The sequence below is a fragment of the Zasmidium cellare genome, assembly GCF_010093935.1.
Source record: "Zasmidium cellare ATCC 36951 unplaced genomic scaffold M409scaffold_33, whole genome shotgun sequence".
Lineage (NCBI taxonomy): Eukaryota > Fungi > Ascomycota > Dothideomycetes > Mycosphaerellales > Mycosphaerellaceae > Zasmidium > Zasmidium cellare.
This window is the reverse complement of record NW_022986977.1, coordinates 177,220-203,572: the sequence shown is the minus strand read 5'-3', so window position 1 is coordinate 203,572 and position 26,353 is coordinate 177,220. Positions and strand designations below refer to the sequence as shown.

Here is a 26,353-nt window from a genome sequence, read left to right as displayed (position 1 = left end):
TATTAATCAGGAGTTCCCCGCCGCCCAGCGAGATGTGAGCATGGCCTCTCTCACTCCCTCCCGTGCCTTTGCGCGTGCGCTTCACCACGTCCCGAGACGAAGGATCCCTCCACCGCAATGCCTCTACCAACGAAGGACAGCAGCGACGTATACCAGCCCGAAACAAGCCTCCCAGCTGTCTGTGCTGCAGACGGCAGTAGATCAGAATAGCAATGGCTTTAAAGAGAACGCAATGGCGATGAAGGAGTACATGGACAAGCTCGATGCTCTACACAAGACGGCGGCCAAGGGAGGGCCTGAGAAGGCCAGGCAAAAACACGTCGAGAGAGGGAAGCTGCTGGTCCGGGATCGCATTACGGCTCTCATAGACCCAGGCACCAGTTTCTTGGAGCTGAGTGCTTTGGCTGGACACGAGGTGTATCCTGGGGAGGACGTGAACGCCGGTGGGATTGTGACAGGCATTGGGACAGTGGAGGGAGTAATGTGTATGATCCTGGCCAACGATAGCACGTATGTCACACCTTCCACTCATGTTTTCCTCGTACTGACTGTGTCAAGTGTCAAAGGTGGATCATATTACCCAATAACAATCAAGAAGCATATCCGTGCCCAGGAAATCGCCCAACAAAACCGCCTTCCATGCATATATCTCGTCGACTCTGGTGGAGCCAACCTTCCGAATCAAGCGAATGTCTTCCCTGATCGAGATCACTTCGGTCGACTGTTCTTCAATCAGGCCAACATGAGTGCTGAAGGGATCCCACAGATCAGTGTTGTGATGGGTTCGTGTACTGCAGGCGGTGCTTACGTCCCCAGCATGAGCGACGAGAACATTATTGTACAGGAGCAAGGCACCATCTTCCTTGCTGGCCCACCTCTTGTAAAGGCTGCTACAGGAGAGGAAGTCAGCGCTGAAGACCTGGGCGGAGGCAAACTGCACTCTGAAGTCTCAGGCGTAACAGATTACCTCGCCGTTGACGACGCTCACGCACTGGTTCTGGCACGAAGATGCATATCAAACTTGAACTTCCCCACAGCTGCCAACCCCTCCAGGAAACAGGACTGGCAGGAGCCTCTTTACAACGCAGAGGAACTCGGTGGCATCGTTGGGACGAATCTTAAGCAAAGCATCAACATGCACGAGGTCATTGCCCGAATTGTTGATGGCAGCGAGTTTTCTGAATTCAAACCCAGCTACGGCACGACTCTTTTGACTGGCTTTGCAACGATTTACGGGCATCCAGTGGGCATCATCGCCAATAACGGCATCCTCTTCAGCGAAAGCAGTCTGAAAGGCGCACACTTCATTCAACTCTGCTGTCAACGGAACATTCCCCTAATCTTCCTCCAGAACATCTCTGGCTTTATGGTCGGCCAAGACGCCGAAAAGGGCGGCATCGCGAAGAACGGAGCCAAGCTTGTCACAGCCGTCGCATGTGCCAGCGTACCCAAATTCACCGTTCTCGTAGGCTCCTCTGCAGGCGCAGGCAACTACGGCATGTGCGGAAGAGCGTACAGCCCCAGATTCCTCTGGAGTTGGCCGTCTGCCAAGACAAGTGTCATGGGCGCCGAGCAGCTGTCTAGTGTCATGGAAGCAGTCGGCAGAAAGGTCGATCCTGAATTGAAGGCACGCATTGAGAGGGAGAGCGAGGTCACGTTTGGCACAGCAAGGCTATGGGATGATGGAGTCATTCCCCCGTCGCATACGAGACGGGTGCTCGGCATGGGGTTGCAAGCTGCTTTGACTGGTAGTGTCGAGCCTAAGGAGACCAAGTTTGGTGTCTTCAGGATGTAGAATCAAAAGTACGTTTGCCAGCTATCCGTTTTGACAACGCCTACTTTCGCACCCGCTCACACTCATCTTCTCTCGCTTCACTGCTTTGGTTCTCGAATGTCTCAGCAGCCTGAAACATACATCAAGGACAGCACACTCAGCAGCTGCTAGAATCATGCAGACGCATGTTCGACCGTCCAGGCCGGCGTCCCAAAGAAATGTTAATCCGTATATAAGAGCACACCCAAACATGTCCATCGACATCTTCCTTTCAACCCCACAAACAGCAATCAAGCCTCACCGCAAACGCGATGCACACCCCAACCTGGCTCATCATCGCCAAGCAACAACTCAGCTGTAAGAACATCACCAAACTGCGCAAACCTCGTCCAATCGAGGAGGAGACTGAGCAACACGACGAGCCTGGGCAAAATGACGAGTCAGCCTACCACAACAAGACCGACTGGACACATGTAGCTCACGACCTCAGCACCATCTTCGAAGCCGCTGAGCCCCTTGCGGACGATAATACGACGTCTTCGTCGAGATCAACTTCGACGCTCTTCTCAGATTCTGAAAATACGCCCTGGAGTCTGCTGTATGATCCGGCGATCTTCACGCTGTGTTCCTCGTCGACTGCTTTTACCGATGCAGATGCAGGTACTGTCCATGAGGTCCGCGACCCAAGAGCATCCAGCAAGATCCCCATCAGCGACGACGACTTTCCCTCCTATATGGTAGAACCCTCGGGATCTCCAATTCACATACCACTCACGCCAACTCTCCAATCCACCCTCACGGCCACCCGCCACGACCTCGCCTACACCTCCGCGGCCCTGGACCACGCCCACGACGAGCTGGAGTACTTTCGTTTCGAGAACACCGCGTGCTTCAACCAGATCCAGGAACTGACAGCTCAAGTCTACGCTCTCGAGCGGGCGAGGGGTTGGGGGAGGAGGAAGTTGAGGCGGGAGATTACCAGTTTGACGGGATGTTTGTTTGAGATGGATTTGAGGTTGGGGTTGCAGACGAAGAGGATTCGGGAGTTGGAGGAGGAGGTGGAGGAGTGGATGGAGTATGCTATGAGCTTGGAGGAGGGGTTGGGAAGGGGTTGATAGGGAACGGTGCTGTGCGGCGGGATGGGAGAGAAATCGTGCGCGAGAGAATCAGTTTAGCAGTCATGGTAGAGCGAACAATCATATTTCGTTCAACGTCATGTCGGAAGATGTCCTGTGGGACTAGCGCTCGATCACACTATGCAATGTTCTCTTCAAAGACGCAGTATGAAAACTTCACCCGTTCAAACCAACCCATGCTCTCTCCGCAGGGAAGGGGACGATAAGAGACACCAGGCGGAGAAAATGAGCCTGTATTCACTTTTTCAGAGTTCCTCTACATCCGCACGTTCAGTCCTCTTGGCTCCCAAAAATGGGAAACGATCCAGGTATATGCATCGATAGGCAGTCCGTACCGCTCATATAGAATTAGAATGTTTTCTCTCATTTAGGCTCTGCCGTATTGGAATTAACCTTGTCAACTCATTCGAGACCATTTTCTTTGTTGCATGTCTGATATCTCATAGCTTTGTCGAAGTTCGTTCATGTGGAGGTCAACTGAGACATATATCCTGCCTCCCACATACCGATGGGCGACACAGACACACAGTATGCAGGTCTCATTGCTCGCTGGGTAATGCCTTGGAGGGAAGAAGGGTTGTATAAATTAAGGTGATCAGGTTATGTTACTCGCCAGTCCAGATTCCTCGTCCTTCGTTTGGTTCCAAGATTTCCCTTCTACCGTCACCATGCCATTCTCTCTTTCCAACACCAAGGCTCGCTTCAGCAGAGCATTTGATCACTTCAAAAGAAAGATCTCCGTCGCAGAGATAACAGAGGCCCCTCATCCATCTATTGACGACTTCCTGGCTCACCGCAATCAAGATCAGGAGACGGATGATGGCAATGACTTGCCAATGTGTCAGTGCTCGACTTGCCAGCAAGAGCTTCAGCCTCACGGCGGCAATGCAAGCAACACCGCCGCTGAGCGGGTCGATTCGATCATGATGAATACGCCTGGTCCCGGAATCTCGCAGGTGTCACTCGTCTTCGTGTCGAGGGATGCTCTTTCGGGCCTGCCTTCGATGCCGGCCAAGCACAGCTCAGCTCGACGCCGGTCCAGCGCAAACACCTCCGTCACCACATTCCAATTCATCGAAGAGAGACATACGTCCAAGGACACAGTGATGGCCAGTCCTTCAGCCCTCGTCCAAGCCTTCCGAGACTGCATTCCAACACACCAAGCCCTTGTCGATCTGCCGGACCCTTTCAGCCGACACTCCGATCCAACCTACCGAGAAGGCCCAGCCAAGCGAGCTGAGATTCGGCGGCAGGCATCACAGCGGGCTCTACAGCGTCGGTGTTCCGACTTAGACGACGAGGCTGACAAGCTCGCTGCAAGGCTGGAAGAGACCGAGAAGCAGCTCAACGACGCCAGGCAAGAGCTTGAAAGCGTCCTGGACGAGCTGGCAGCCAGAGAAGATGTCAACCACGACCTTCGTCACCAATGCTCACAGAAGGAGAAGTCCATCACATACTGGAAGCACCAGCACGACACGCTTGCTCGCGACTTGTCAACCCTCCAGGACCAACTTGACCACTGCACCGAGCAGAAGCTGCTCGACCGTGACATGATCCAATCACTTCTCAGGTGCAGACGCCATCGACATTGCAAACTCCGCTACGACGTTCTGCATCTCAGTGAGCAACTCAACGCCGCGGTCTCCAAGCTTCAAGATCTCAAAGACATTCGGTACGAGTCCGACCTGCTCCAGTACGAGATGCGCGGCGTCGAAGACAAACAAGCCGAAAACGAAAAGCTCGAAGTCCCGCTGCAAGAATCGCAGGCACAAAATGAAGTCCTGAAAGGTGAAGTGCAGGATCTCTGGAACCAGCGTTCCAGCGACGACGACATTGAGGCAACACAGCTGGCGGAGAGGGAAGTCTTCGTGATGCACGAGCGGTTGCGGATGGCGGAGCGGGAGTTGAAGCTGCGACGAACGAGTCTGGAGGTCGTGAGACAGAACAATCGGGATTTGGGGGCGGAGATTGCGTGTCTGAGACTGCGGTTGGTGGATCAGGAGAAGAAGGATGTGAGGTGGACGGCTTAAGAGTGTCCAGTTAGAGGCTTTGTTGAAGTTCTGGTGTTGTGCGAGGCGGAGTGTTCGGGATCTGGCGGCGATCATTTGTCAGCGCGGTAGAATACAGTCGGGGCCAAAGAACGGAATAAAATACCAGTAACATGTGTTCGCGCACACACCTGTCCAACAGTCGTGGGATGGCGTCCTCGTCGAGCAAATCTCACGCCCAATTCACACCACTCCTTCCCCATCCAGCCTAGCGTGTCAGAATTTCGGCAACCCAGCCAACCAGCAAGCGGCACTACGAGGTAGCCTATATATTTCCTTTTGCGCGCCTAATCTTCAACCATATGATAGCTCAAGCAGTAAGGCGCATGACTTGCAACAGTAGGCTTAAGGAAAACAGTCTAAACCACCCATTGTTGTTCAAGTTGTGTGAGTGCGCGTAACACTCCGCAATCCTGTACTTTGAGAGCTTGATGGTTAAAGCAGTAAACAGCGGAAACGGTGTTTCTCTTCCCCCGAACGGCGGGGTTCTCTTTTGCTGAATTGGAGGGGCTCGGGTTCAATCCCCGGATGTTGACGTTATCGTTCGCGAACTTTTTCTTTTTGGTCTTTTTGCGCACATAGCAGGCGCGTGCCCTCTCGCGATCAACCGGCTTCGTCTTGACCATCTTCTCGCACATATCGATCATGCTTCTCCGACGACCGTCAGCGTTGTGTCTTCACGGTCGCCTCTTTATCTGCGCGCAAGGGTGGCCAAGGTCTCACAATGGCCTGCGCGCGTGCCTTCCATGATGTCGCACTCGGTGGCCAAGGCAGCAACCCGCCAGCATCGTATTTACTGACAACAATCGCGATTCTTTTCTACAGGTGTCTGCCAGCATCATCCGCCGCATGACAGCAGCCATGATTCGAAAGCTGAGGAGAGTGTTCAGGCGAAAGACCATTTGGGCGAACCAAAACCGCGACCTTCGACGAGGAACGCCCGGCAATGATCAACTTCCAGATGACGAATCCGACGCCTTCAAATCAGAGCACGTTACGACCAGCATGAGAGAAGCGGTCTTCAACATCGATCAGCCTCCACCTGCGACTCGTTGGTCCGCGCCCCCGTACGACCATACTGCACCAGGACGTAGCCAGACACCACTCTATCGCGATGAATGCATCAAGCTCCACCGAGAGGTCGCCAAGTTAGAGACGCACATCGACCATTTGATCAAAATGAACCAGCACTTGTCGGCAGATTACGAGAAAGCCGTCCACGATCGCGACCATGCCATTCAACTGCATAATGTCCACTGGGAGGACCTCCAACGGACGGAGTACGAGCTCGGTCAGATCAGGGCGGAGAACGATCGACTTCGAGCGAGGATGGATGCGCTGGAGCGACACAGATGGAGGCGGGCGATGTGTGCGCGAGTCGAGGATGCCGAGAATCGTGCAAGAGCTGCCGAGGAGGAGTTGAAGCAGTGGCAACAACTGAGCGAGAGGATGTCGGAGGACAACCATGACGAGGAGACGAGTCGGCGGAGATAGATCGACTCGACACAACACCCAGACATGTGGGACCAAGGGGAACTATCCGGAAGATCGCTGGTCAATGCCAGGGAGGTGGATCGCATGTCACATTTTCATCGCACGCGATAGAACCATCATCTCGCCCCCGTAGAGGTTCTAGCTTTTCATCTTCATCATTGTCATCATTTCATAGCATCTCCTCTTCCCTCTTCTTCGCTGCCTCTTTCCTCCGTACCAATATCTCACAGTCTTTCAACTTCTCTTCCCACCCAGCCCATCTCTCACCCATATCCAGCACGCCATTCTCATACCACCGCTCCACAATCTTCGCACTCCTGGTCCTCAGTTCTGCAAATTCATTCGCCTGTTGCGCTTGTCGGGCTTCGATTTTGTCGATTCTGGGCTGGAGTGAAATGAGCTTCGTCAGAGCTGAAGCGTCTGGGACTTCTTTGTTGTTGTTGAGCGTGGACAGTTGGGTGGAGGTCGTGCGGTAGAGATGGTCGTGTGCCAGGATCAGTTGCGCTAATGACGCTGGTGGGAGCGTCGTTGGCACGTCTTTTGGATCCGCTGGGTGGAATAGCTCGGGATGTGAGTTGTGCAACTGCAGTACGTCCGAGACGCCGAGCGAACTCGCTGCAAGGGTGTTCAATGTACGCTCCAGAGAAGCAAGACGCGCCTTTGCCGAGGCATTTGGTTTGTGGTCTTCTTGGGCGATGTCGTCTCCATTGACGGCGAAGTCGATCCTGGCCAGACGCTCATGCAGCATCTGCAGCGTGTCGACTGCCGTATCTCGTGTGACGGCCATCTCGTCTTTCAGCTACGACTGTCACATGCTCAGCAGCTTGGCCAGGTGAAGTGAGTGAAGTGAGGTTCAAGTTGGCAGGTGGACCCGGCACGCGCCAGGGCGGCGGACCCTTGCTGGCCTTGGCTTGGCCTGAGGTGTGATCGCCGCTCGTCATCTGGCGCAACCCTCAACCTCACCGAAACTACAACACCGAGACCAACTTTCACCTCCGCCTACACCAAACACCGACGCCAGCAGCCATTGTGGGTTGCATAGTCACCACCAGCGAAAGTCCAGCCCTGAACCGCCGCAATCCTCGATTTTCAAATGCTCCCGCAATAACGGCCGACCCGATCGCAAAAGGAAACTTGTCGCCTGCCCTCCAACCCTCTGCCTACCATGGCCTCCTACGCCGCCATAAATTCAGTCCCTAGCGAGCATGGCGGTGATTCGAGACCCGCGTCGACATCCTCACAATCACGCCGAAGACACACCAAACAAACGGGACCAGCAGGGAATGCATCATGGGCGTCCTCCGTGATCAATCTGGTCAACACAATCGTGGGCGCTGGCGTCCTCGCCATGCCTCACGCCATGTCAAACATGGGCATAACACTTGGTGTGATAGTAATATTATGGGCCGGCTTGACGAGTGGTTTTGGGTTATATCTCCAGACAAGATGCGCGAGATATCTGGACCGAGGAGGCTCCTCATTCTTTGCGCTGAGCCAGATCACATATCCGAATGCTGCTGTGATCTTTGATGCGGCCATTACTGTCAAGTGCTTTGGAGTCGGCGTGTCCTACCTCATCATCATTGGAGACCTGATGCCTGGAGTTGTGAGGGGATTCTCTTCGAGCATTGATGACAGCGGTGCTCAATACTTGGTTGATCGGCATTTCTGGGTCACTGCTTTCATGTGAGTCATATCGTACACCGTGGAGACGGTACAGAACCAGATTGAAGAAGTTCGCGTTGCTGACCATATGCCAGGCTCATTGTGATACCACTTTCGTTCCTCCGAAAACTGGACAGCTTGAAATACACTTCGGTCGTTGCCCTTGTGTCCATCGCTTACCTGGTCGTACTTGTTGTATACCACTTTGCTTCAGGCGACACGATTCCAGACCGAGGCCCAGTGCATTGGGTGAAATGGCAGGGGGCCGTGGCAACGCTTTCAAGCTTTCCTGTGATTGTGTTTGCGTATACATGCCATCAGAATGTAAGTGTAGCTGGATCTTGCAGTATATCATCTAAGCTAACGCCTGTAGATGTTCTCTATCCTGAACGAAATCAAGGACGCCAGCCCAGCTCGTACCACCGCGGTCGTCACGGCCTCTATTGGCTCCGCAGCTAGCATCTACATTCTCGTGGCCATCACCGGGTATCTTTCCTTCGGAGACAAGGTCGTTGGAAACATCGTCGCCCAGTACCTGCCCAGCGTTGCGTCAACCATTGGACGCGCCGCCATTGTCGTACTTGTCATGTTCAGCTACCCTCTTCAGGTCCACCCTTGCCGTGCATCGCTGGACGCCGTAACAAAGTGGAGACCAGCGACCAAGAAGAATACGGAATTCACACCGGCGGCCTCTTCTCGAGGATCTCCATCCAGAAACTCTTTGTTGAGTGGCGGTGCTGCGGCGAAAGTTCCAATGCAGAGATCGAGGCCCGATGAGATGAGTGAACTACGCTTCGCCATTCTCACCACGTTGATTATCATTCTTTCCTACATCGTTGCCATGACGGTGAGCAGTCTGGATAAGGTTCTTGCGTACGTTGGCTCGACTGGAAGCACGGCGATCTCGTTCATTCTACCCGGACTGTTTTATTACAAGATCAGTGCACCCGACTCGCCTCATCATCAACGCCTGCTCAAGGACGAGGACGATGAGGACTATGGCGGCTCACCCGACGCCGCAGAGCAAGGAGGATCACGAGTCTCCAAACAATGGAAGAGCGACCTGCTAAGAAAGCTGAGCCTGGCCATTGCGATTTACGGGTTCGTCGTCATGGTGGTGTGTTTGGTTACGAATTCAGTGTTTCTTGCATCAGGGTCGCATTAGAGGGTTCACAGAGCGTTGATCGGTTGTACATAGCGTGATGATGATACAGAGCTGGAATGCTCCTATTGACGACCTCGTTCACTCTCATCTGCTGCCGTAAGTATCATGAGCCCTTCCCCATCTGACTTCTTAAAGAAGCATGGTGTCCGATTCCTTACCGAGGAAGAACGCCACAATCCGGGGAAAGATTGACGTGACTCGCTTGAGATGAGCGCATCGATAAAGTCCACTCGCAGCACAGGTGAGCTCCCTTGCTACACATACCATGTCCGCGCTGCCCAAAGAAGCAGCAAGCTTCAGACGTGAACTTCTCCTCACCAGTACGTACACCTCTTCCCCTCACAATCACCGGGTTCACTGACACAACGCGACAGGGAACACGACGAGCGAGCGAATAGCATTGAGATGAGCAGGAATAAATAGGAATCAGGTCAGTCGTGCGGAGCAATGGAATCGCGACCAGACAGGGTCCGCGCAAGATGAGGAAGAGGAGTAGGCGCTGGGCAGGACAGGGTGCACGCGGCGATGGAGATGTGTGGGCTGACTCTTCGAGAGGAGGTTCATCACCAGCGAACACACATCGTTTTCTTGAACATCAACACACGGCTGTCCGTGTCGTGGCTGTTCAGTCAAGATGACGGGCGAGGGCTTCTTTGCCTATAACAGCCAGCTTGTGAGCTTCGTTGCTACTCTCAATCCTTTGTTCAATGCTGAGTACACCCCCGAGGACGCCTTCACCCTCTACCACCTGATCCAGGAAGGGACGGTCACCAAGAAGGACTATGGCGGGCCGGCTTTACCTGCGCTCGGCCATGCGTTGGCGGGCGCCATTGCGTCTGCGTTGTCGAAGAGCGTGGTCTACCCAATCGATGTGATTGTTACGAGGCTGCAGGTTCAGAAGGGGTTGAAGGGTGATAAAGAGGCGGAGCATGCTGCGAGTGATGCGGATGCAGAGTATAAAGATCCGATCGATGCTGGCAGGAAGATTTACAAGAATGAAGGAGGGCTGCGTGCTTTCTACACAGGCCTGTCGTCTGATGTGGTCAAGCACATCGCTGACTCGTTCCTGTTCTTCCTGGCGTACACGGCTCTGCGAGAGCAGATGCTCAAGAGGCAGGGAGGCAAGCAGCTGCCCGTGTTGAAGGAACTGAGCGTTGGCGTGCTTGCTGGTGCCTTCTCCAAGGCCATTACCATGCCAATCTCCAACATCGTCACCCGGCAGCAGACAGCAGCTCTCATCGCAGCACGGGACCCAACTTCCTCGACCACGCCCGGCGAGAGTGACAACCTCAGTGTCAAGGACATCGCCCTTCAGATCCGTTCCGAGAAGGGCATCCAAGGCTTTTGGGCCGGCTATAGCGCCCAGCTGATCTTGACATTGAACCCAGCCATCACGTTCGCGGTCGACAACTTACTCAGGAATGTCACGCCAAAGAAATATAGAGAGAATCCCTCTTTCGTGCAGACGTTCCTTGTGGCAGCCTTGTCCAAGGTCATCGCCACATCCATCACCTACCCCGTCTCCCTCGCCAAATCCCGCGCCCAAGCATCCCAAGCCTCCCCTTCGAACTCCGAGTACGAAGAAGTCGACCCCTCTGATCACAAGATCGATACCACCGCAACCGCCACCCAGCGTCGCGTCAAACAGACCATTCGACAGGCTACGAAACTCCTCGAAGGCCAAGCCGCACTGCTGTACTCCCTCCGACGTATCTACCGCCAGGAGGGCGCTCGAGGCCTCTACTCCGGTCTGGACGGCGAAGTCGTCAAAGGCTTCCTGCAACATGGCTTGACCATGGTCGTCAAGGAGAACGTGCATGGAGGCGTCATTCAACTCTACTACATCCTGCTGAAGCTGACCAAGCGATGGCCCGAGGAGTTGAATGACGCGGCAAGGAAGGCCGAGGCAGTAGCTGTTAATGCGGCAGAGGAGGCGAAGAATTTGGGAAAGAAAGTCGTTGGGCAGTAGTGAGTGGACCGAGATTGATTTTGCTGCTTGAGAGATACCTTTTGCCCTGTATGTGTAGTATAGCGAGATGACGAGTTGACGAGACGTTTCTAGGGAGGGTTTTCGATTTTAATAATGTGATATGGAAAAGCTATTGTTCCATTCCACAAGAGCGCCCCCATGCCATCAAGTCTCCAATCAGACAGACTACGCAACACCTTCCGCCCTAGCCGCCTTCCTCTTCTCCTTAATCTCCTTCACCTTCTCCCTCGTCACAAGCTCCGCCTCCAAAGCCTTCTTCGCGTTCACATCCTCCTTCCTCGCCTTCTCCTTCTCCTTTTTGGCCTGCTTTGTCGCCTCCCTCTTCTCGACTTTTGGGCGCTTGGGGAGCACGTCGCCACGAGCTGGGGTTTTAGTCGTAATGGGTTTCTTTGAGGCTGGGGAGCGCTTCGTCTCGCCAGCAATGGTCGTAGATTGGGTTGTCTTGGGCTTGGTTGCGCGTTTGATGGCGGCGCGAGTCCGGGTGAAGATGAGGGTGGCATAGTGGATGGAGTCTGAGGGAGATTTGTGAGGGTGGGTCTCCGTCTGTCGTTGGGGAAGGTGTAGAGGTGGGAAAGTGGGCTGTTATAAAGGACTGTGTTGTGATGGGACAAAGAAACAACAGGAAGTCACTCGCCGAATTGGGAACAGAGGTGAATGGCCGTCGAGACTTGCGTCACTCGTCCGTTCATTGAAGTGTTCAGCTGCCAATGCTTTGTTCGACTTAGGCGATTCGAGGATCAACAACACCTTCTGTAATTTAAAGTGCTCTGAGTACCTCGTCCCCCGCATCACTTCCAGTCCACACAAACCCCAGCGCCACGGACCTGACCATGCCGACGACCACAAGTAGCGGCGGTACTCGCGTGCGCGAAACCAGCACAAAGAAAGAAAAAGACAAGAAGACCCTCAAGCTCGAAAAGGAGGAGCCCAAGACTCCCAAAGCTAAAGTTGTCAAGCGAGAGGCCAAGAAGAAGGAGAAGAAGGAGAAGAAGAGAGACGTACGCAGAGAGGAGAAGGCCAAGAAGAAAGCAGAGGAGGATGAGCCTAAGTTTACTGTTGGGGAGCAGAAGGCGTTGAAGAGCGCAAGGAAGGATGGAAAGCATGCTTTTTGGGAGGGCTTGGATGAGTTTTTGCGGTGAGGAGGTCTGTTTGTAGGTGGCAACGGTAGGTGCGACCGTGCAGTGTTCATAGGGATCCATCAGTCGCATCGTCGTTTGAAGTACCTTCAAAGCTGTTGACAGGATGTTGTTGCAAGTTGACTGACCGTGTCAAATACCCACAGGGATAGAAACATCAGCTTGTGATAGCAGGGAGTCTACTGATAAGTTACGACAGGCCACGACATCCCTTCAATAGACTCATCAATCAGTCCATTTTTCTCTTCAATCTCACAGCCAACATCATGCCAAAGGCCGTGGCAAATACATTGCTCCCACGATGACTTCTTCAAATGATTCAAACAGTCTCCTCCGCCGGAGGACAGTCCACATCACGCTCTTTCGTTCGCCATGGGGTACAAGCAGCTCTTGCTTTAAGGAGGTTATCCTCCTCTGCACCGATGCAGTCGACGTCGCGCTCCTTGGTTCGCCACGGAGTACAAGCTGCTCTCGGCTTCACTTCGACCTATTGTCGTCAGCAAGATGTTTTGAAGTATCTCATGTGCATTTTAGACATACTGGAGCAGCCAAGCCGATGACCGAGAGAGTCAGGAGAAGAAGGATGGCAGTCTTCATGGTGGTTTGTCTTGGACAGTGATTTGAGTTTCTTGGAATGATGAGCCAAGTCGATGGATGTGTTCAAACGGATTGACTCTTGAAGAAGATCCTGCGACTTTTATGTCATGCTACAAACGACAGGTACGCCGTCAGTCGGACAATGTGCAATGCCCAGAAGGGCAGGTCTTATCCAGCACTCGAGGATTCATGTGGTCTTGACAAGGCGGCAGGACGCAGCCTGCTGTCACCTTCCAAATATGGCAGAGCACGGAAGATGCGTCCTGCTCGCTCTTATCTGCAAAGAATAGAGACGAACCAGATGAACAAGCTGAGCAAAAGAGGAGAGATGCCGAAGAGTGTTGGGAACGGGACGTCAATGAAGGGAAGCGCACGAAAGACCGAATAGTCAGCCTCAAAGCTGCCATGGAGCATTCTAGCAGAAAGAAGACGCCGACATAGAGCCAAGTTACGCCCTTCATCACATTTTCGACGTTGTCCAACGAGACTAGGCTCCTAATTGCAGCAGGACGTACCACAGCACGGTGAATATGGCCGAGCTGACCAACCAATGACCTAGCAAATGCCACTCGTCGATCTTTGGTCTCCCAGCCCCACCCTCAAGGGCCGCAGTTGCCATCAAACGGATTGAATGCCGACTCACGGGCCGCATTAGATGTAGTCCGCCGTTGAACGACGACGCTAGTAGGCTTGCCACTATCGAAGGCCATTGGGAATCGATAGCGTGCCACTGCATGGACTGCTCCCATGAATCGGGTTGAGCAGACACCCTTCAAGCTGCAGTGTGAATCGTCTCGTTGAACTCTTGTGCGTTTTTACTTCGCCGATATCCATCGACAGAATGGAATACAAGTCGCTGCTCTCCACTCCTGACGACTTGGCTACCATTGCTGAAGTACCTGATGAAGAATGTGCCGTTCGTCCAAAGACAGCATGGAGAAGATGGCCTGCCTCTACTACAACGTTGTCTGTTACCATCTTGATTGAAGCTGTGGCAATACTAGGCCTCCTTCTTTACATCCAGTCGACCTCACGAACATGTCCCGAAGACATCGGCTACTGTACGTAGATATTACTTAGACATACGGCGTACAATTCAGTTGAGCTGTCGTCTTCAGATCCTGCTCGAGAAGCGGTGCATTACTACGAAACAACCTTTGCACCTGGAGAGGTCTTTATGAGTAAAGACGGGTTTCCCACGAAAGAAACAGATAAGCCTGGCGCAATCTTCAACTTCGTAAGGCCCCATATAACGTCCCAGCATCGATCGAATGATAACGTCTTCTCCCATCAGCCACCGACGGTGTGATCCAAACCAGCGCCGCGACAGGCTTCGACGTCGACGCTCTTCCGGACACCATTCAGTCAGCACGAAACCCTTCGTTGGGGATGTATGGACTCGAAGTCTTCCACCAGCTACATTGTCTTGTATCGCAGTCCCTCGTGGAAGTGTGGTCGACAGCTTGACTAATGCGTTCAGGATCGACTTCGCAAATCCTATCATCGTGGCCATTATTTTGCAAACGAGACGGAACATGGATTTGTTCACCATCGAGGTGGGTCCATATAAGCTTTTCCAAGGCTGTTTGTACTGACTAGTGTTCGCAGAACACTGCATCGAACATCTACGTCAGGTATGCATGATAATTCACCTCTCTGCTGGAGAACTTTTCAATCAGAATGACGATATATCTGACATCTCGCAGTCGATCATGTGCTCCGGTGACATCGCGATGGATCGGTGAGTGGCGCTCATTTAAATGACTTGAGAGTTTTCCGTACGGCTAACAACACCCAGCTGGCAACGGGACCCAGAAGACCAAGAGTCCTGGCTCTTAACTACAGGCGTCCCGCACGTATGCCGCAGCTTCGATAGTCTCTCAGACTGGGTCAAAAAGCATCAACTGCACAAGCGCGATTGGACTAGGGTGCCCAAAGAGGGCCAGGGCGAAGTGGACAGTCAGTGATGTCTAGACAGTGAGACGTGCTTTATAAACTGCTACGCCATCCGCGTATATTAGCCTGCCAACGATAACGAAGGAGCGCTACGATGGCGCCACAAGAAGATGAATGCATCTATGGGCGCTAATGATCGTTCTAACCGGAATGGGAAGGCCTCGCGAGGCTGACCAACTCTTCTTCCTGAAATGGTATTGCATAGCACTCGATCATAGGCCACCTTCCTGCTTGAGCATGAGCCTCAAGACCATCTCGAGTTGCAGACCCTGTGGCAAGGAAAGCTTGTTTAGATCTGGTCCATCCAATCGCCATCCATCCATCCAGATCTTTCCGCGTACAGCGGAAAAGGATAAATTGGCGTACGCGGAAGAAGCTTGACGCATGCTTCGCAAGAGCTTGCCTGAACGCATCATGCCAAATAGAGATATTAAATGTGATAAGCAGATGCCAAGGAAGGAAGGTGGTAAACGTGGAAGTCACGAGGCGCTTGAGAAGGAGGTCGAGTCTGGGCTTAGAGGCAAGGTTGAAGCACCTTCCAAGCTCGGCACCAGGAACCAACCTGAGGAGCTTCGCAGCGATCATCGGGGAACCAACAGTGCTATGGGAAAAGCCAATGACAGTGTCCAAAGACGTTCGTAGGAACGTCGATGCTCGCGTGGTGTCGACGCAAGCAAGATCTTATTTCCGGACAGGTCACGATGCCGGCACAGTACAGGAGCGAGCAGGCGACCACCGATTCGGGAAGTTCTAGTAAATTAAGCGGTCAGTCAACTCGTCTTCGTTGCTGTTCATCCTCCTGGAAAATTGACAATCCTCGCTCCATGTCCTCACTTGCGGGGAAGTTCGCTGCTCTTGTCTTCTCCTGCGAGATGTCAGACTGCTTTTCGAATCCTGACATGCTGTTTCTCTGGATAGCTTCATGGCGTTCGCTTGATACACTTCACGAGATCTATGAGATGATATCATCGATGTCGGTTCTTACAGTATACGAAACCTTCCACTTGCTCCCATGTTTGATAATGGTATCGCTGTCCATTTTTCGTGAGAGTCAGCGCCGAGATTTGTTATCCAAGATGCAGTGTAAAAGACAGCCTTTCATGACTTCTGACGACTCTTCGTATATAGAGCACCGAGGGGGTGAGGTGAAGTGAACGAAATAGACTTTCGCCAAAAACGCCACCAAAAAGGTACCGCGGTCTGCGATCCTTCCACCGCACCTCCTTCAATCTTTCCAACCTCACGTGTTGCTCTCTCATCCAATACTCATCCGGGCACAATGTACAGAATATCACAATAATACTAATCGAAAACAAGACCGGTCATTACAGGGGCCAAAACAAACCATGGCGGCGGCTTCCTCGTCGTCCACGCTGGAACTGGAGGAACGCGAAGGTCATACGCTCCCGCTCCACAACCTCGACACGCTCTCGCGACAGGAAGATCCGCTCGACGCGAGCAACAACGCCGCCACTACATCGACAGCGAGAAACACAGCCTCAAGTAATAACTCCAACAACGTACGAAACTCCACCGCCTACCTCGACGGCCTGCGTGGCTTCGCGGCCTTCCTCGTCTACTTCTACCACCACATTTCCTGGTTCTACGGGCCGACAGATGATCTTCTATATGGCTGGGGCCACGAGGGAAATCACTACATCTTCCAACTGCCTTTCTTGCGGGTCTTCTTCACGGGCGGGAATGCGGCTGTGGCGATCTTCTTCATCCTCTCCGGCTACGTCCTCTCGCTCTCGCCGCTGCGCTCCCTCCGCGATGGCAATGCGAAGAAATGCTACAATTCCCTGATTTCTGCGACGATCAGGAGGCCTTTTAGGTTGTATATCCCGCCGATTGGAGTGGGGTTATGTTTCGCAATCGCTATGCAACTGCCATTCGGACTCGCGCCCAGAATGGCGTGGCCGCAGCCCGAGGCGACGTTCAGCAAGGAAATGGCCAGGTTCGTGCCGGAGACGTGGCATATGGTCAACCCTTTCGAGCGGCACGGCACCAAGGAGCATTGGTACATCTATAACCCGCCGTCGTACACCATGGCGATTGAGTTTGTCGGGAGCATGGCGGTGTTTGGGCTGTGTGCGATGTTCAGCACCGTGTCGGTGTCTGTACGGGCGGGGCTGTTTCTTCTGGCCGCTGTGACGTTTCTGAGCACGGGGGAGTGGGCGCTGGCGATGTTCATGGGAGGGGTGTTACTCGCGATGAATGATTTGAGCGGATGGGATCACGCGCTGCTCGCCAAGCAACCTCTCAAAGTCTCCCGCACCGTCATGCACCACATCTTCTTCTTCACGGGGTGGTACCTCCTCTGCCAACCGTCAGGAATCCGGGACCCGAAACAATCCAGCGAAGCGCCCGGCTGGTACATCCTCACGGAGCTGCTCACGCCGCGCGTCTACTACCAGGACGAATACTGGCGCTGGTGGAACTTCTGGGGCGCGCTGATGCTCGTCTACGGCGTGCTGCGCATCGAATGGCTCCAGAGCCTCTTCACCACCCAACCCATGCGCTACCTCGGACGGATCTGCTTCGCGCTGTACCTTGTGCACACCCCTCTGCTGTGGACGATCAACGACCGCGTGTACCGCGTGCTGGGCACGCAGATGCACCAGGACCTGGTGCTGTGGATCGACGATTGGCTGAAGATTCCGGATTTTGGGATCCATGGACTGAGCTCGAGGTTTTTGGTCGCGCAGGTGATTAATACGCCGATTAATTTTGCGGCGGCTGAAGTGGGGACTTGGGTGTTGGATGAGCCGAGTGTGAGGGTGGGAAAGTGGATTGTGAGGAAGTTGGGGATTGATAAACGGTAGATTTCCTAGACAGATGGGGCTTGTAGGATAGACAGGGCTTTGGTATCAGTACAGGTCGGATTTTGAGAAATCTAGATTTTCTTTCGAAATCTTTTGAGAGGTGCACTATCTCACTCAATGACGGAGACATGGTGAGCACCAGGAACGGAATTTGAGGAATATTGGTCCCGAGTTGACAATGTCGAAGAGAATGGCAGCAAGTCTTACCAAAGTCGAGATCTGATCGTCCGGCCTGACACTCAAGTCTCATAGCCAACACCTGCATCACAGAATCAAAGACCTGGAAACCAACCTCCACGGCCTCGGACAGAGCTCCGCCGAAGGTACTGACCTCAGGACGAAAAGGGCACAGAAACATGTCACCCAGTGAGTTCGAGAGTCGCCGACGACTATGCGATGCAGACATCGTCGGCCACCTCCGATGAAGTGAGGTTAAGGAGAAGTTTTCCGTGGTCGTCTGGTGCGACATATTGCCTTGGTTTTCGGTACTCTACTGTGGGACAGAAGTGTGAAGTCATGGGAGTGCTGCAGGTACGAAGAGTTAGAGTAGAACTTGCGATCTCCTAGCGGTTTTGTAGGTTCCAGTACGTCTGGTGTAGTGGTGAAGCCGGGGAGTTAGGACGTTTCCCGGGCTGTCGGTGATCGAGTGAGATGTCGGGTGAGATCTTTGGTGACAGGTTGATGTCAGACGGATTTTGGGTGTTCGGATTAACTCGGGTTGTGCTCGAGGACGAAGACACTGCTGGTCTTTAAGCCATCAGTGAGAGATTATGAATGCGTGTACTTGGCCAAGTTCTGGGATGGAGAAACGCGTCTGTTCTGAAACGTTCCCGACGTGCCACGCGAGATCAGGCTGCAACGAGCGCATTGATGATCTGATAATATCGAATGCCGGACAGCCAAAGTCTTGGGATACTGAAGAAGTAAGGATTAGGTCGTGCATAGAGCACATCCTGTCACGTGCGCGCTCACAGACCCACCGGAATCCAGCTCCCGGAGACGTGGTAACATCGCAGCAAGAGTGCCGGGATAGATTAGATGAACTGTTGTTCGTAGATCTGATAAGCGCGGAAACATGTGTACAGAAATCGGTCAGACAAGAGAGGGAGGAAGAGTCTATCGCACTTCGCAGCGTAGATCGGAGGAGAAGGCCGCCGAAGAAGGAAGGTGACGGTGAGAAGTGCCGGCAGAGCGAAAAGAAGCAAGACGGCGGGAGGCGGGCGAACGATTAACCTGTCTTTTTGCTGTCGGCGAGCTGGATCGGTAGCTTGCGAGTTGGCGAGAAGGCCGATGTGAACGGTGGCGTTCGGCTTGTCGGAGTATGGAAGAGAGCGTAGATTGCCAGAGGGGGTAGATATCTCGCATCGTAGAATGAAAGTAGAAGGGCTTCCGGAGTGTTCTCCCATCATCATATGAACCTGGAAAGTCCAAAATCCATTCATCAAGATCTCTGACGTTGCCGAGACCGGCCTGTCTGGAAGGGCGGTTTTTGGTGGTGGGAGCTTGCCCAAAAGAAGCATCGAAACCCTCGGCATCGCATCTCCGTCGTCGTCGTCTTCGCCTGGACCGTGAAATGGCATGATTGAATATTGCAGACTCGACACTGACCACTTCTCCTGAGACTCGGCCTTCTTCTTTCGCACAACCACACCACCAACAAACGACCATCACCCACCGCCACCCAACTCCGACTGCTGGCTCTTTGTTCCAACACCAAATATTGTGCGCCGCGGCTCTCATCATCGTCGCGTATCAGATCCGCGACTCGGATCTGATAGCCACCGCCCACCACTCAATCTCATCATCGAATCCGCATCTGGCCGTCGCTCGTGGGTGAGTAGCCGTCGACCCCACCGCCCACGATTGCCGACCTTCCGTGGGTGTGTTGAGAGAGAGACAGAGGGACGGCGGAGGGGTGAGGCGAGGCACTTTCCGACGGCATCACCAACTGTCTCTACAGCATCTTTACCACGCCAGACAGAACACGCCCGCGCTGTTCTTGTCTTGCCTTTATCCGGTCTGCCGTTCCTCGAGCCTCGCTCTGCCGATCTTTCGCCCTCTTCCGCACACTTTTCCCTGTACACGGCGCTCTTGCATTACCAATGCTCGGACAATTACTGACTATGCGACACAGTCCTACCTACCCACCCTGTTCCATTAACCGCCAATAATCCTGACCACCGCCAATGTCAGGCTTACAAAAGACGGGCGCGAGGCGCCATACCTTCTCTTCATACGGCGCCCAGCCATACCACCGACATAAGAGCATCCCATATACCGCCACGAGCCACCCCGACAACCCTATTCCGGTCGAACCACTCCGTAACAAGGACATGACCTTGCCGCTCGACGCTCAAGTCCGACTCAGCAATATGAGCACCATGGCTCCCAGCCCGAGATCAAGCGGCGATAGTCTCGCTGGCTTCACCGACGACACCAACACGAGCGATAGCGACGCGCCTTCGACCCCAGCGACCGAACCGAACGACGAGCCGATTGAAAGAATAAAGAATCTGTCGTTGGATAGGACTGCATCACCGCCCAAGAAGAGACGTGCAAGCACCACATACGCTTCCAACGCCGATGATATTAGGAGACTTATCGGTTCTGGAGGTGGCACCAAGTTCTTTCAGAAGTACTGTTGCGGCGAAGGATGTTGCATGATCGAGTCGCTGCCACTACATACTGATGAGGTCGCATTCGCACCCATCCTTACACCGAGCACTGCCGCATATCGATTTCTCAATCTCGATCTGCGATCATTATCCCTTGACACGCCGCTCAACAAGATAGTCGACTTGCCTGAATCGAAGGTATCGTTTGGACCGATACGAAGAGAATCCATCACCGACAAGTTCCCCGAAGAGGCGATGCACAAGCATGACGCAAACGAAGTGAAGCGAATCCCACCCGAATACATGAAGCCGCATCCTCCCTACAACATCTTCAACGCTCCGCTGTATAGTGCTCGCGAGCTCACGAAGCCTGGTGCGGAGAAGCGGACGTTCCACTTCGATATCGACGTCACAGACTACCCTGAGGAAGGTGGCGTCGACTTCAAAGTTGGTGGCGCTGTTGGCGTCTGCCCGCCTAATGATCCTGATGTCGTCGAAGATATCATGAATCAATTGGGCATCCCCAGATTCCAGCGTGATAGGGCTGTCAGACTGCATACCAATGGAGGACGGTGGCCGACCATTTGGGGTGAAGAGGAATCGAGAGAGCTTGTGACTACTCGACGAGAAGTCTTGACCTGGACCGTCGACATTTCATCGGTTGCGCCTACGAAGCCACTTTTGAGGGTACTGGCAGAGTACGCTTCGGATCCCAACGAGAAGAAGATTCTTGAATACCTTTGCAGCGCGCAAGGACAGGCGACCTTCTGCGACCTTCGGACTGGACCGCATATCACACTGCAGCAACTCCTACACGCATTCCCTTCATCGAAGCCGCCGCTCGAGTCACTATGCGGCGTACTGAACCAGCTCATGCCACGTTTCTATTCGCTCTCGAACGACCCACATGTTTCTTCAGCACGAGAAGGCCTCGCTGGTCGACGCTTGATCGAAATCGCAGTCACGGTTCATGAGACCGAGAATTTCATCAACGACAAGCGGTCTGGCGTAGGATCTGGGTTCCTCGAGCGACTGGCCAAGAAGTTTGTCGAGCATGACGAGAAGTCACAGAAGGATGCAGAGGCGAAGGGGTTCTGCTTGAGACCGGGTGTCGCTGGGCGCCAGCTCAACCTTTCAGTACCCATGTTCCGAGGCTTGATGTCGAACCCACTTTCAAGAGAGTTCGCAAGCGACGGCCCCATGGTGCTTATTGGTGCTGGTGTGGGAATGGCACCTTTCAGAGGCTTCATCTTGAACCGACTGAAGAACGCCAACTGCGCCAACAAGATCTGGCTGATCCAGGGCATTCGAGACAGCATGCTCGATGAGATCTACCGCGGCGAGCTCGGCGCTCACGAGTCAGAGATCAAGAAAGTCGTACAGTCTCGGGCAAGTCAACTACCTCCCGTGGCCGAGGACGAAGCTGGTGTGGTTGAGCACACTGATGACGAGAACGCACCACCGACTGTCGCCGATCCCAAGAAGCAGAACAAGGTGGCCAAGTACGTCCAAGATGAAGTTCGCATGCAAGCAGACATTGTCTGGTATGTCATCAACGCCGTCGACGGCCGAATCTTCGTCTGCGGCTCTACCAAAGGCATGGGCGAGGGTGTCGAGGCGGCACTGATCGACGTCGCCATGTCCAAGGGCAACCTGGACTACGAGACAGCCAAGCAGTTCTGGACCGGCAAGAAGGACGCTGGCCAGTATATCGCTGAGACTTGGTAGAAAGACCAAGTCCGAGAATTTGATATTCCTACATCGCATGGTTTTTCGCAAGGCGTTCAAAAGGTGTTTTCCGGCTACAAAAGCCTATGGCTATGATTGGGGTTGGCAAATTTCATCGTTTCGACAGCAGCGCGATTGCGACTCTGAGGGAAGGGAATTTTGATTTTCTGGATTGATTGATAGCGTTCTCGCAGGACACACAAATACATCAGCCACGCATCGCAGAAATGTGTTCTTCTGGCGCTGTACATAGTTTTTTGAGTGGAGTGGATACTCTTGTTTATAGTTTTTGCACGATAGGTACTCGGGATAAGAGGATATCCTTTATCGGCAAACACAATTATTCATCACTACGATACTTTCACTGCTTCAACAAACATAGTCTATCGTTCTGTAGAGTCCGCTTTCCAAGGCTATCGACATCATGACGATAGAAGCATGTGGGGCAGGAGCGGACTAGATTGCCCTTGCTCCTTCCCGATTCGGCCGCTGGACATGTGATTGTACGGGTGCAAGTGAATTATGAGCATGAAGGTCGAGTGCTTTAACGACATGTGACCAAGCCTCTCTACTCTCTCAGACTACGGTATAGAAGGGAAGGAGCTCGATTCGACTTTGCTTGTCAAGATGGTTGCCTGCTCTCCGATCGTGTGAAGATGCAATGCATCCACTCGCACTTTCGAGTCTCGACTTTTCGGGCTGTTCGTCCGTCTGTGCGTGTATCGGAGTCGATCTCGAGTGGTAGAAGTAATTTCGCTTTGGAGTGTGCAGCGCTATTAGTCAACTTGAATCGAGTCACGGTGTAGTTTATCAAGTCTTGCGATGAGACGGCCCTGGTTGTAGAGACGAGGCTCAAGCGGCAAATATAAGCCTTATCAAGACTCAATTCGCATTCTTGTCTACAGAACCCCACTTCTCGTCTAGACGCGAGATATACGTCTTCGTTCCCCGTCCGGCTGGCCGTGCATTAATCTACGCGAAAAGCAATGCACATCGCCTCGCGTTCGCAAGGGTGCTGCTTTTGTTTCTCTACTGCAAGCGAGAAGCACCTAAATGGTCCCTCCCAGCCCACTCTATCATCCTCCTACCTCCACGCCACCAACACCACCTCCTACACGACCCATAGGAGAAGGAAGAGGAGGAGATCTCACGCGTTCCGTGGCTTTCTCGACTCATCCCAAAACGGCCTCTTGTAAGATGTATCTACATGTATCGTACATACACACCTTCACTTTGACAATCCTCCCCTCTCCTCCCCTCCCCTCCCCTCCCCTCCCCTCACCATTTCCCACACACCCCAATACGGCCGTGCCGACATTTCCGTACATGATTCCTCCCTCGTATCTCGATCAGGTAATCAGACCACCAAGGTCTGCAGATTTCAAGCACCGCAGCTCGGCAGGACGCCACGGGCTGCTGTACATGTGGCGGGTCCCTGGACGCGTGGAAGGGGTGGGTCTGGCGTTCGCAGGTTGGACCTCCCTTGGTTAGAAGACAGGTTCGGTCGCCGTCGTGCTATCGTTGAGGATAGAGGTTTTTCTTGCGCTATTGGCGAAAGTGGGGCGGGATATAGACGCGGTGTTATGTAGGGAGATTTGGCCGAGTCTTGTTGGGGGAGGTTGGATATGTGTTTTGATGGAAAGGGGAGAGAGGGACGAAGACGAAGAGGAAAAGTCGAGAATGGGTTCCTCTTGTCTCTCGAACTCAGCGAGTGAGTGGGTATTAAGCAATGCTATCGAACATGGCTGTACAAGCACATACATAGCCTCTCTAAGATAATTCAGATTCCAAGTCCTCCCGCAAGAAAGAAACGAAGACCCTTTTCCCAATGCCCAGTACCCAGTACCCAATTCCCAATTCCCATGATTCTGCCGTAATCACATACGTCGAAAGCCACAAGGCTCCCGTTTCCATCATTTCTTTGTGCAGATATAAATCATACAATCAGACCCTCTAGGCCCACTTGCCCAGCAGAGCCATGATACCCGCGCCCAAAAGCACGCAAGCAATCATGAAAAGGAGCTGCCTGTCGTTGTTGGTGCGCTCTGGGTTGAAAAGGAAATCACGCGCAAGAAGCTCGACGAAACCGGTGTAGAGCAGGATACCGGCGGAGATGGAGTCGAGGATGCCGGAAACGATGTTCGCGGTGTTGCTCGATGAGTTGTAGGTCGTGCGCACGCCAAGGCCGATGGCGATGGAGATGGGGGTGGTCAGGCCGTAGGCGAGGCAGAGGATCCATGGCATCCAGTGAAGCTTCTTGGGGAAGGGGATAGAGGACAATCGGGCGCCGATACCGAGACCTTCGAAGGACTGGTGGAAGACGATGACGGGGTAGAGAGTTGCGAACTCGTCACCGGCGGTACCCAAGGTCAGACCGATGATGACACTGTGGAAGATGACACCGAATTCGAGAATGAGGAAGGCGGCGATTTGCTGCTGGAAGGCCCTGTTGTTGAGCTCTTCCATTTCCTCGCTGAGGCTGTCACCCGAAGTGTAGCCGTCCTCCATGGTCTTTGACTCGTTGTTGGTGTTGCCGAGGCCTTGTTGCAGGTCGTTCCTAAGGTGTGGGTCTTGGTCGGCGGAGTGGAGAGCCTGGTGGGTGGAACGGCGGCGGCTGCTGTTGTCGAGTTGATAATGCATCATACCAAGATCGACCGATTCGGCGCGCACTCGTGGATCACCTGGGTGACCACCTTGGGCGGCACCAGCGTGGGCAAGTCCGTACTTCTTCTCGACGTAACGTTCGGCGTAGAAGTCCATGAGGAATACCACCATGCCAGACGTCAATGCGATGGCTGGTACCCAAGAGTATTGATCCCATCCTGCGGTCATGCCCACGCATGTTTGCGGGCCGATTTCTGAGTATGCTGGGTCGAGAAGACTGTTGAACGCCGTGTTGTCAGCGGTGTCTCGGGTGGTCGTTGTTGGCTGGACTTACTGGATGAAAGCAGTCGCAATAATGACACCAGCACCAAAGTAACGAGCGAACAGGTAAGGGTAGAGGGGGATCTTGAACTTCTTTATCCGGGTAGCCATAACGGGGAAGAAGGTGACGGCGGTCGATACGACCAAGACGACGAAGATGGCGGAGATGTGCACGCCCAGACTTCCGCCGTATTCGGGCCCGCCGGCGTTCATATAGCAGACGACCTGTTTCATGAGGCCCAACTCGACGACCTCGTCCAAGTTGACGTTGGCGGGGTTGGAAATGTAATCGGTGTAGTCGTCGGTAGACTGGGGCCAGACGCCCGTTGCAGTGGTGGAGGCGTCCATACTGGGCAGCGATCGGGGGAAGTGAAGTCTCACGAGATGGATGAAGTCAATGCCAGAGCCGGGCGACGACGAGGCCTTATAAAGAACGGGCTGGAAGACTGTATGTAGAGCAGGACAGGGTAGCGAAGCTTGAAAAACTCTTGACGGGCTGCCACGAGGTTTGGCATGCGACTCCCCACGCCTTGGGAGGCTTCGATGCATGGACCAGGGTTTGCTAAACCACCTTGATGGACAGCGCGATGGAACGCTCAAATCGCGGCAGCAGCGTCTGGTTGGCTCTTTCCTGTCGCTGTGCCGTCAGATTCTGCATCTATCGTGCCCATTACGGTCGTCCCAGCCGATTCCCCTTCGGCGCAAGCGACATACTGGAACTCGTCGTCGTCGCGGATTTAACTGTAGCATTGTAAGTGTGTGTGTGTGTGTGTGTGTTGCTATTGGTTGGCACGTGACCTGCTGTTATGTTTGGGCGGCGTTGCGCTAGGTCAACTCTACTGCGAAAACCTCCTCACCACGACCACTCTTTTTCCCATCAATCGCCTGCCTCCCCTGGCGTCGGCGTCTCGTCAGCGCCCTCATCTCAGCGCCTCAACGAAGACATTGATGGACATTGGTGGCCGCGAGGTGGAGGCCAGTCTCATCTGCGTACGGCGCAGAAACTCAATGCGGCTGGAATGCCGTGGGGTGATAGGCCGAAAGGACGAAGGGACGCCACCGGGCGGGATTCACTTGCCGTGCGCTCGCTTCCTGTGCTCCTTGGCAATTCGCATAGACTGCTTCTGGTGGCTGCCCCGTCCTGTCCTCATGCCATGTCGTCCTCTCCCATACCATCAGCAACGACATACACGAAAACCAATGTCTACCAGCAAAGATGTGAGGTTGGACGACCTTCACCCACGTGGCCGACCTGCACACCCTGATCAGCAGCAAAGCCTCTCGCAGCGCGACTTGTGG

General features: G+C 53.6%; 14 protein-coding genes across 14 annotated transcripts; 10 read left to right on the top strand and 4 right to left on the bottom strand.

The window, feature by feature from the left end:
- Positions 1 to 40: 40 nt before the first annotated feature.
- M409DRAFT_68846 (uncharacterized protein) lies at positions 41 to 1,795 on the top strand (the record flags this gene model as incomplete). Its single annotated transcript, XM_033818012.1, has 2 exons — positions 41 to 510; positions 559 to 1,795. The coding sequence occupies 2 exons, from the start codon at positions 41 to 43 to the stop codon at positions 1,793 to 1,795; spliced, it is 1,707 nt and encodes a 568-aa protein (XP_033663759.1).
- Positions 1,796 to 2,085: 290 nt separating this feature from the next.
- On the top strand, positions 2,086 to 2,889 carry M409DRAFT_26724 (uncharacterized protein; the record flags this gene model as incomplete). Its single annotated transcript, XM_033808239.1, has 1 exon — positions 2,086 to 2,889. The coding sequence occupies one exon, from the start codon at positions 2,086 to 2,088 to the stop codon at positions 2,887 to 2,889; it is 804 nt and encodes a 267-aa protein (XP_033663758.1).
- Positions 2,890 to 3,578: 689 nt separating this feature from the next.
- On the top strand, positions 3,579 to 4,940 carry M409DRAFT_26723 (uncharacterized protein; the record flags this gene model as incomplete). Its single annotated transcript, XM_033808238.1, has 1 exon — positions 3,579 to 4,940. The coding sequence occupies one exon, from the start codon at positions 3,579 to 3,581 to the stop codon at positions 4,938 to 4,940; it is 1,362 nt and encodes a 453-aa protein (XP_033663757.1).
- An 879-nt stretch (positions 4,941 to 5,819) lies between these two features.
- Positions 5,820 to 6,452, top strand: M409DRAFT_26722 (uncharacterized protein; the record flags this gene model as incomplete). Its single annotated transcript, XM_033808237.1, has 1 exon — positions 5,820 to 6,452. The coding sequence occupies one exon, from the start codon at positions 5,820 to 5,822 to the stop codon at positions 6,450 to 6,452; it is 633 nt and encodes a 210-aa protein (XP_033663756.1).
- A 169-nt stretch (positions 6,453 to 6,621) lies between these two features.
- Positions 6,622 to 7,239, bottom strand: M409DRAFT_57921 (uncharacterized protein; the record flags this gene model as incomplete). Its single annotated transcript, XM_033813769.1, has 1 exon — positions 6,622 to 7,239. The coding sequence occupies one exon, from the start codon at positions 7,237 to 7,239 to the stop codon at positions 6,622 to 6,624; it is 618 nt and encodes a 205-aa protein (XP_033663755.1).
- A 378-nt stretch (positions 7,240 to 7,617) lies between these two features.
- On the top strand, positions 7,618 to 9,282 carry M409DRAFT_57920 (uncharacterized protein; the record flags this gene model as incomplete). The annotated part of the gene is made up of 3 exons (XM_033813768.1): positions 7,618 to 8,138; positions 8,213 to 8,441; positions 8,491 to 9,282. The coding sequence occupies 3 exons, from the start codon at positions 7,618 to 7,620 to the stop codon at positions 9,280 to 9,282; spliced, it is 1,542 nt and encodes a 513-aa protein (XP_033663754.1).
- Positions 9,283 to 9,916: 634 nt separating this feature from the next.
- Positions 9,917 to 11,251, top strand: M409DRAFT_26719 (uncharacterized protein; the record flags this gene model as incomplete). Its single annotated transcript, XM_033808236.1, has 1 exon — positions 9,917 to 11,251. One exon carries the CDS (start codon positions 9,917 to 9,919, stop codon positions 11,249 to 11,251), a length of 1,335 nt encoding a protein of 444 aa, XP_033663753.1.
- A 186-nt stretch (positions 11,252 to 11,437) lies between these two features.
- On the bottom strand, positions 11,438 to 11,961 carry M409DRAFT_26718 (uncharacterized protein; the record flags this gene model as incomplete). The annotated part of the gene is made up of 2 exons (XM_033808235.1): positions 11,438 to 11,784; positions 11,919 to 11,961. The coding sequence occupies 2 exons, from the start codon at positions 11,959 to 11,961 to the stop codon at positions 11,438 to 11,440; spliced, it is 390 nt and encodes a 129-aa protein (XP_033663752.1).
- A 141-nt stretch (positions 11,962 to 12,102) lies between these two features.
- On the top strand, positions 12,103 to 12,411 carry M409DRAFT_26717 (uncharacterized protein; the record flags this gene model as incomplete). Its single annotated transcript, XM_033808234.1, has 1 exon — positions 12,103 to 12,411. One exon carries the CDS (start codon positions 12,103 to 12,105, stop codon positions 12,409 to 12,411), a length of 309 nt encoding a protein of 102 aa, XP_033663751.1.
- A 316-nt stretch (positions 12,412 to 12,727) lies between these two features.
- On the bottom strand, positions 12,728 to 13,005 carry M409DRAFT_26716 (uncharacterized protein; the record flags this gene model as incomplete). The annotated part of the gene is made up of 2 exons (XM_033808233.1): positions 12,728 to 12,895; positions 12,949 to 13,005. The coding sequence occupies 2 exons, from the start codon at positions 13,003 to 13,005 to the stop codon at positions 12,728 to 12,730; spliced, it is 225 nt and encodes a 74-aa protein (XP_033663750.1).
- Positions 13,006 to 13,846: 841 nt separating this feature from the next.
- On the top strand, positions 13,847 to 14,972 carry M409DRAFT_26715 (uncharacterized protein; the record flags this gene model as incomplete). The annotated part of the gene is made up of 6 exons (XM_033808232.1): positions 13,847 to 14,066; positions 14,124 to 14,242; positions 14,486 to 14,561; positions 14,614 to 14,639; positions 14,712 to 14,746; positions 14,804 to 14,972. The coding sequence occupies 6 exons, from the start codon at positions 13,847 to 13,849 to the stop codon at positions 14,970 to 14,972; spliced, it is 645 nt and encodes a 214-aa protein (XP_033663749.1).
- A 1,335-nt stretch (positions 14,973 to 16,307) lies between these two features.
- M409DRAFT_57916 (uncharacterized protein) lies at positions 16,308 to 17,786 on the top strand (the record flags this gene model as incomplete). The annotated part of the gene is made up of 1 exon (XM_033813767.1): positions 16,308 to 17,786. The coding sequence occupies one exon, from the start codon at positions 16,308 to 16,310 to the stop codon at positions 17,784 to 17,786; it is 1,479 nt and encodes a 492-aa protein (XP_033663748.1).
- Positions 17,787 to 19,972: 2,186 nt separating this feature from the next.
- Positions 19,973 to 22,129, top strand: M409DRAFT_68843 (uncharacterized protein; the record flags this gene model as incomplete). Its single annotated transcript, XM_033818011.1, has 1 exon — positions 19,973 to 22,129. One exon carries the CDS (start codon positions 19,973 to 19,975, stop codon positions 22,127 to 22,129), a length of 2,157 nt encoding a protein of 718 aa, XP_033663747.1.
- A 1,953-nt stretch (positions 22,130 to 24,082) lies between these two features.
- On the bottom strand, positions 24,083 to 25,402 carry M409DRAFT_68842 (uncharacterized protein; the record flags this gene model as incomplete). Its single annotated transcript, XM_033818010.1, has 2 exons — positions 24,083 to 25,010; positions 25,068 to 25,402. The coding sequence occupies 2 exons, from the start codon at positions 25,400 to 25,402 to the stop codon at positions 24,083 to 24,085; spliced, it is 1,263 nt and encodes a 420-aa protein (XP_033663746.1).
- Between the last annotated feature and the right edge of the window lie 951 nt (positions 25,403 to 26,353).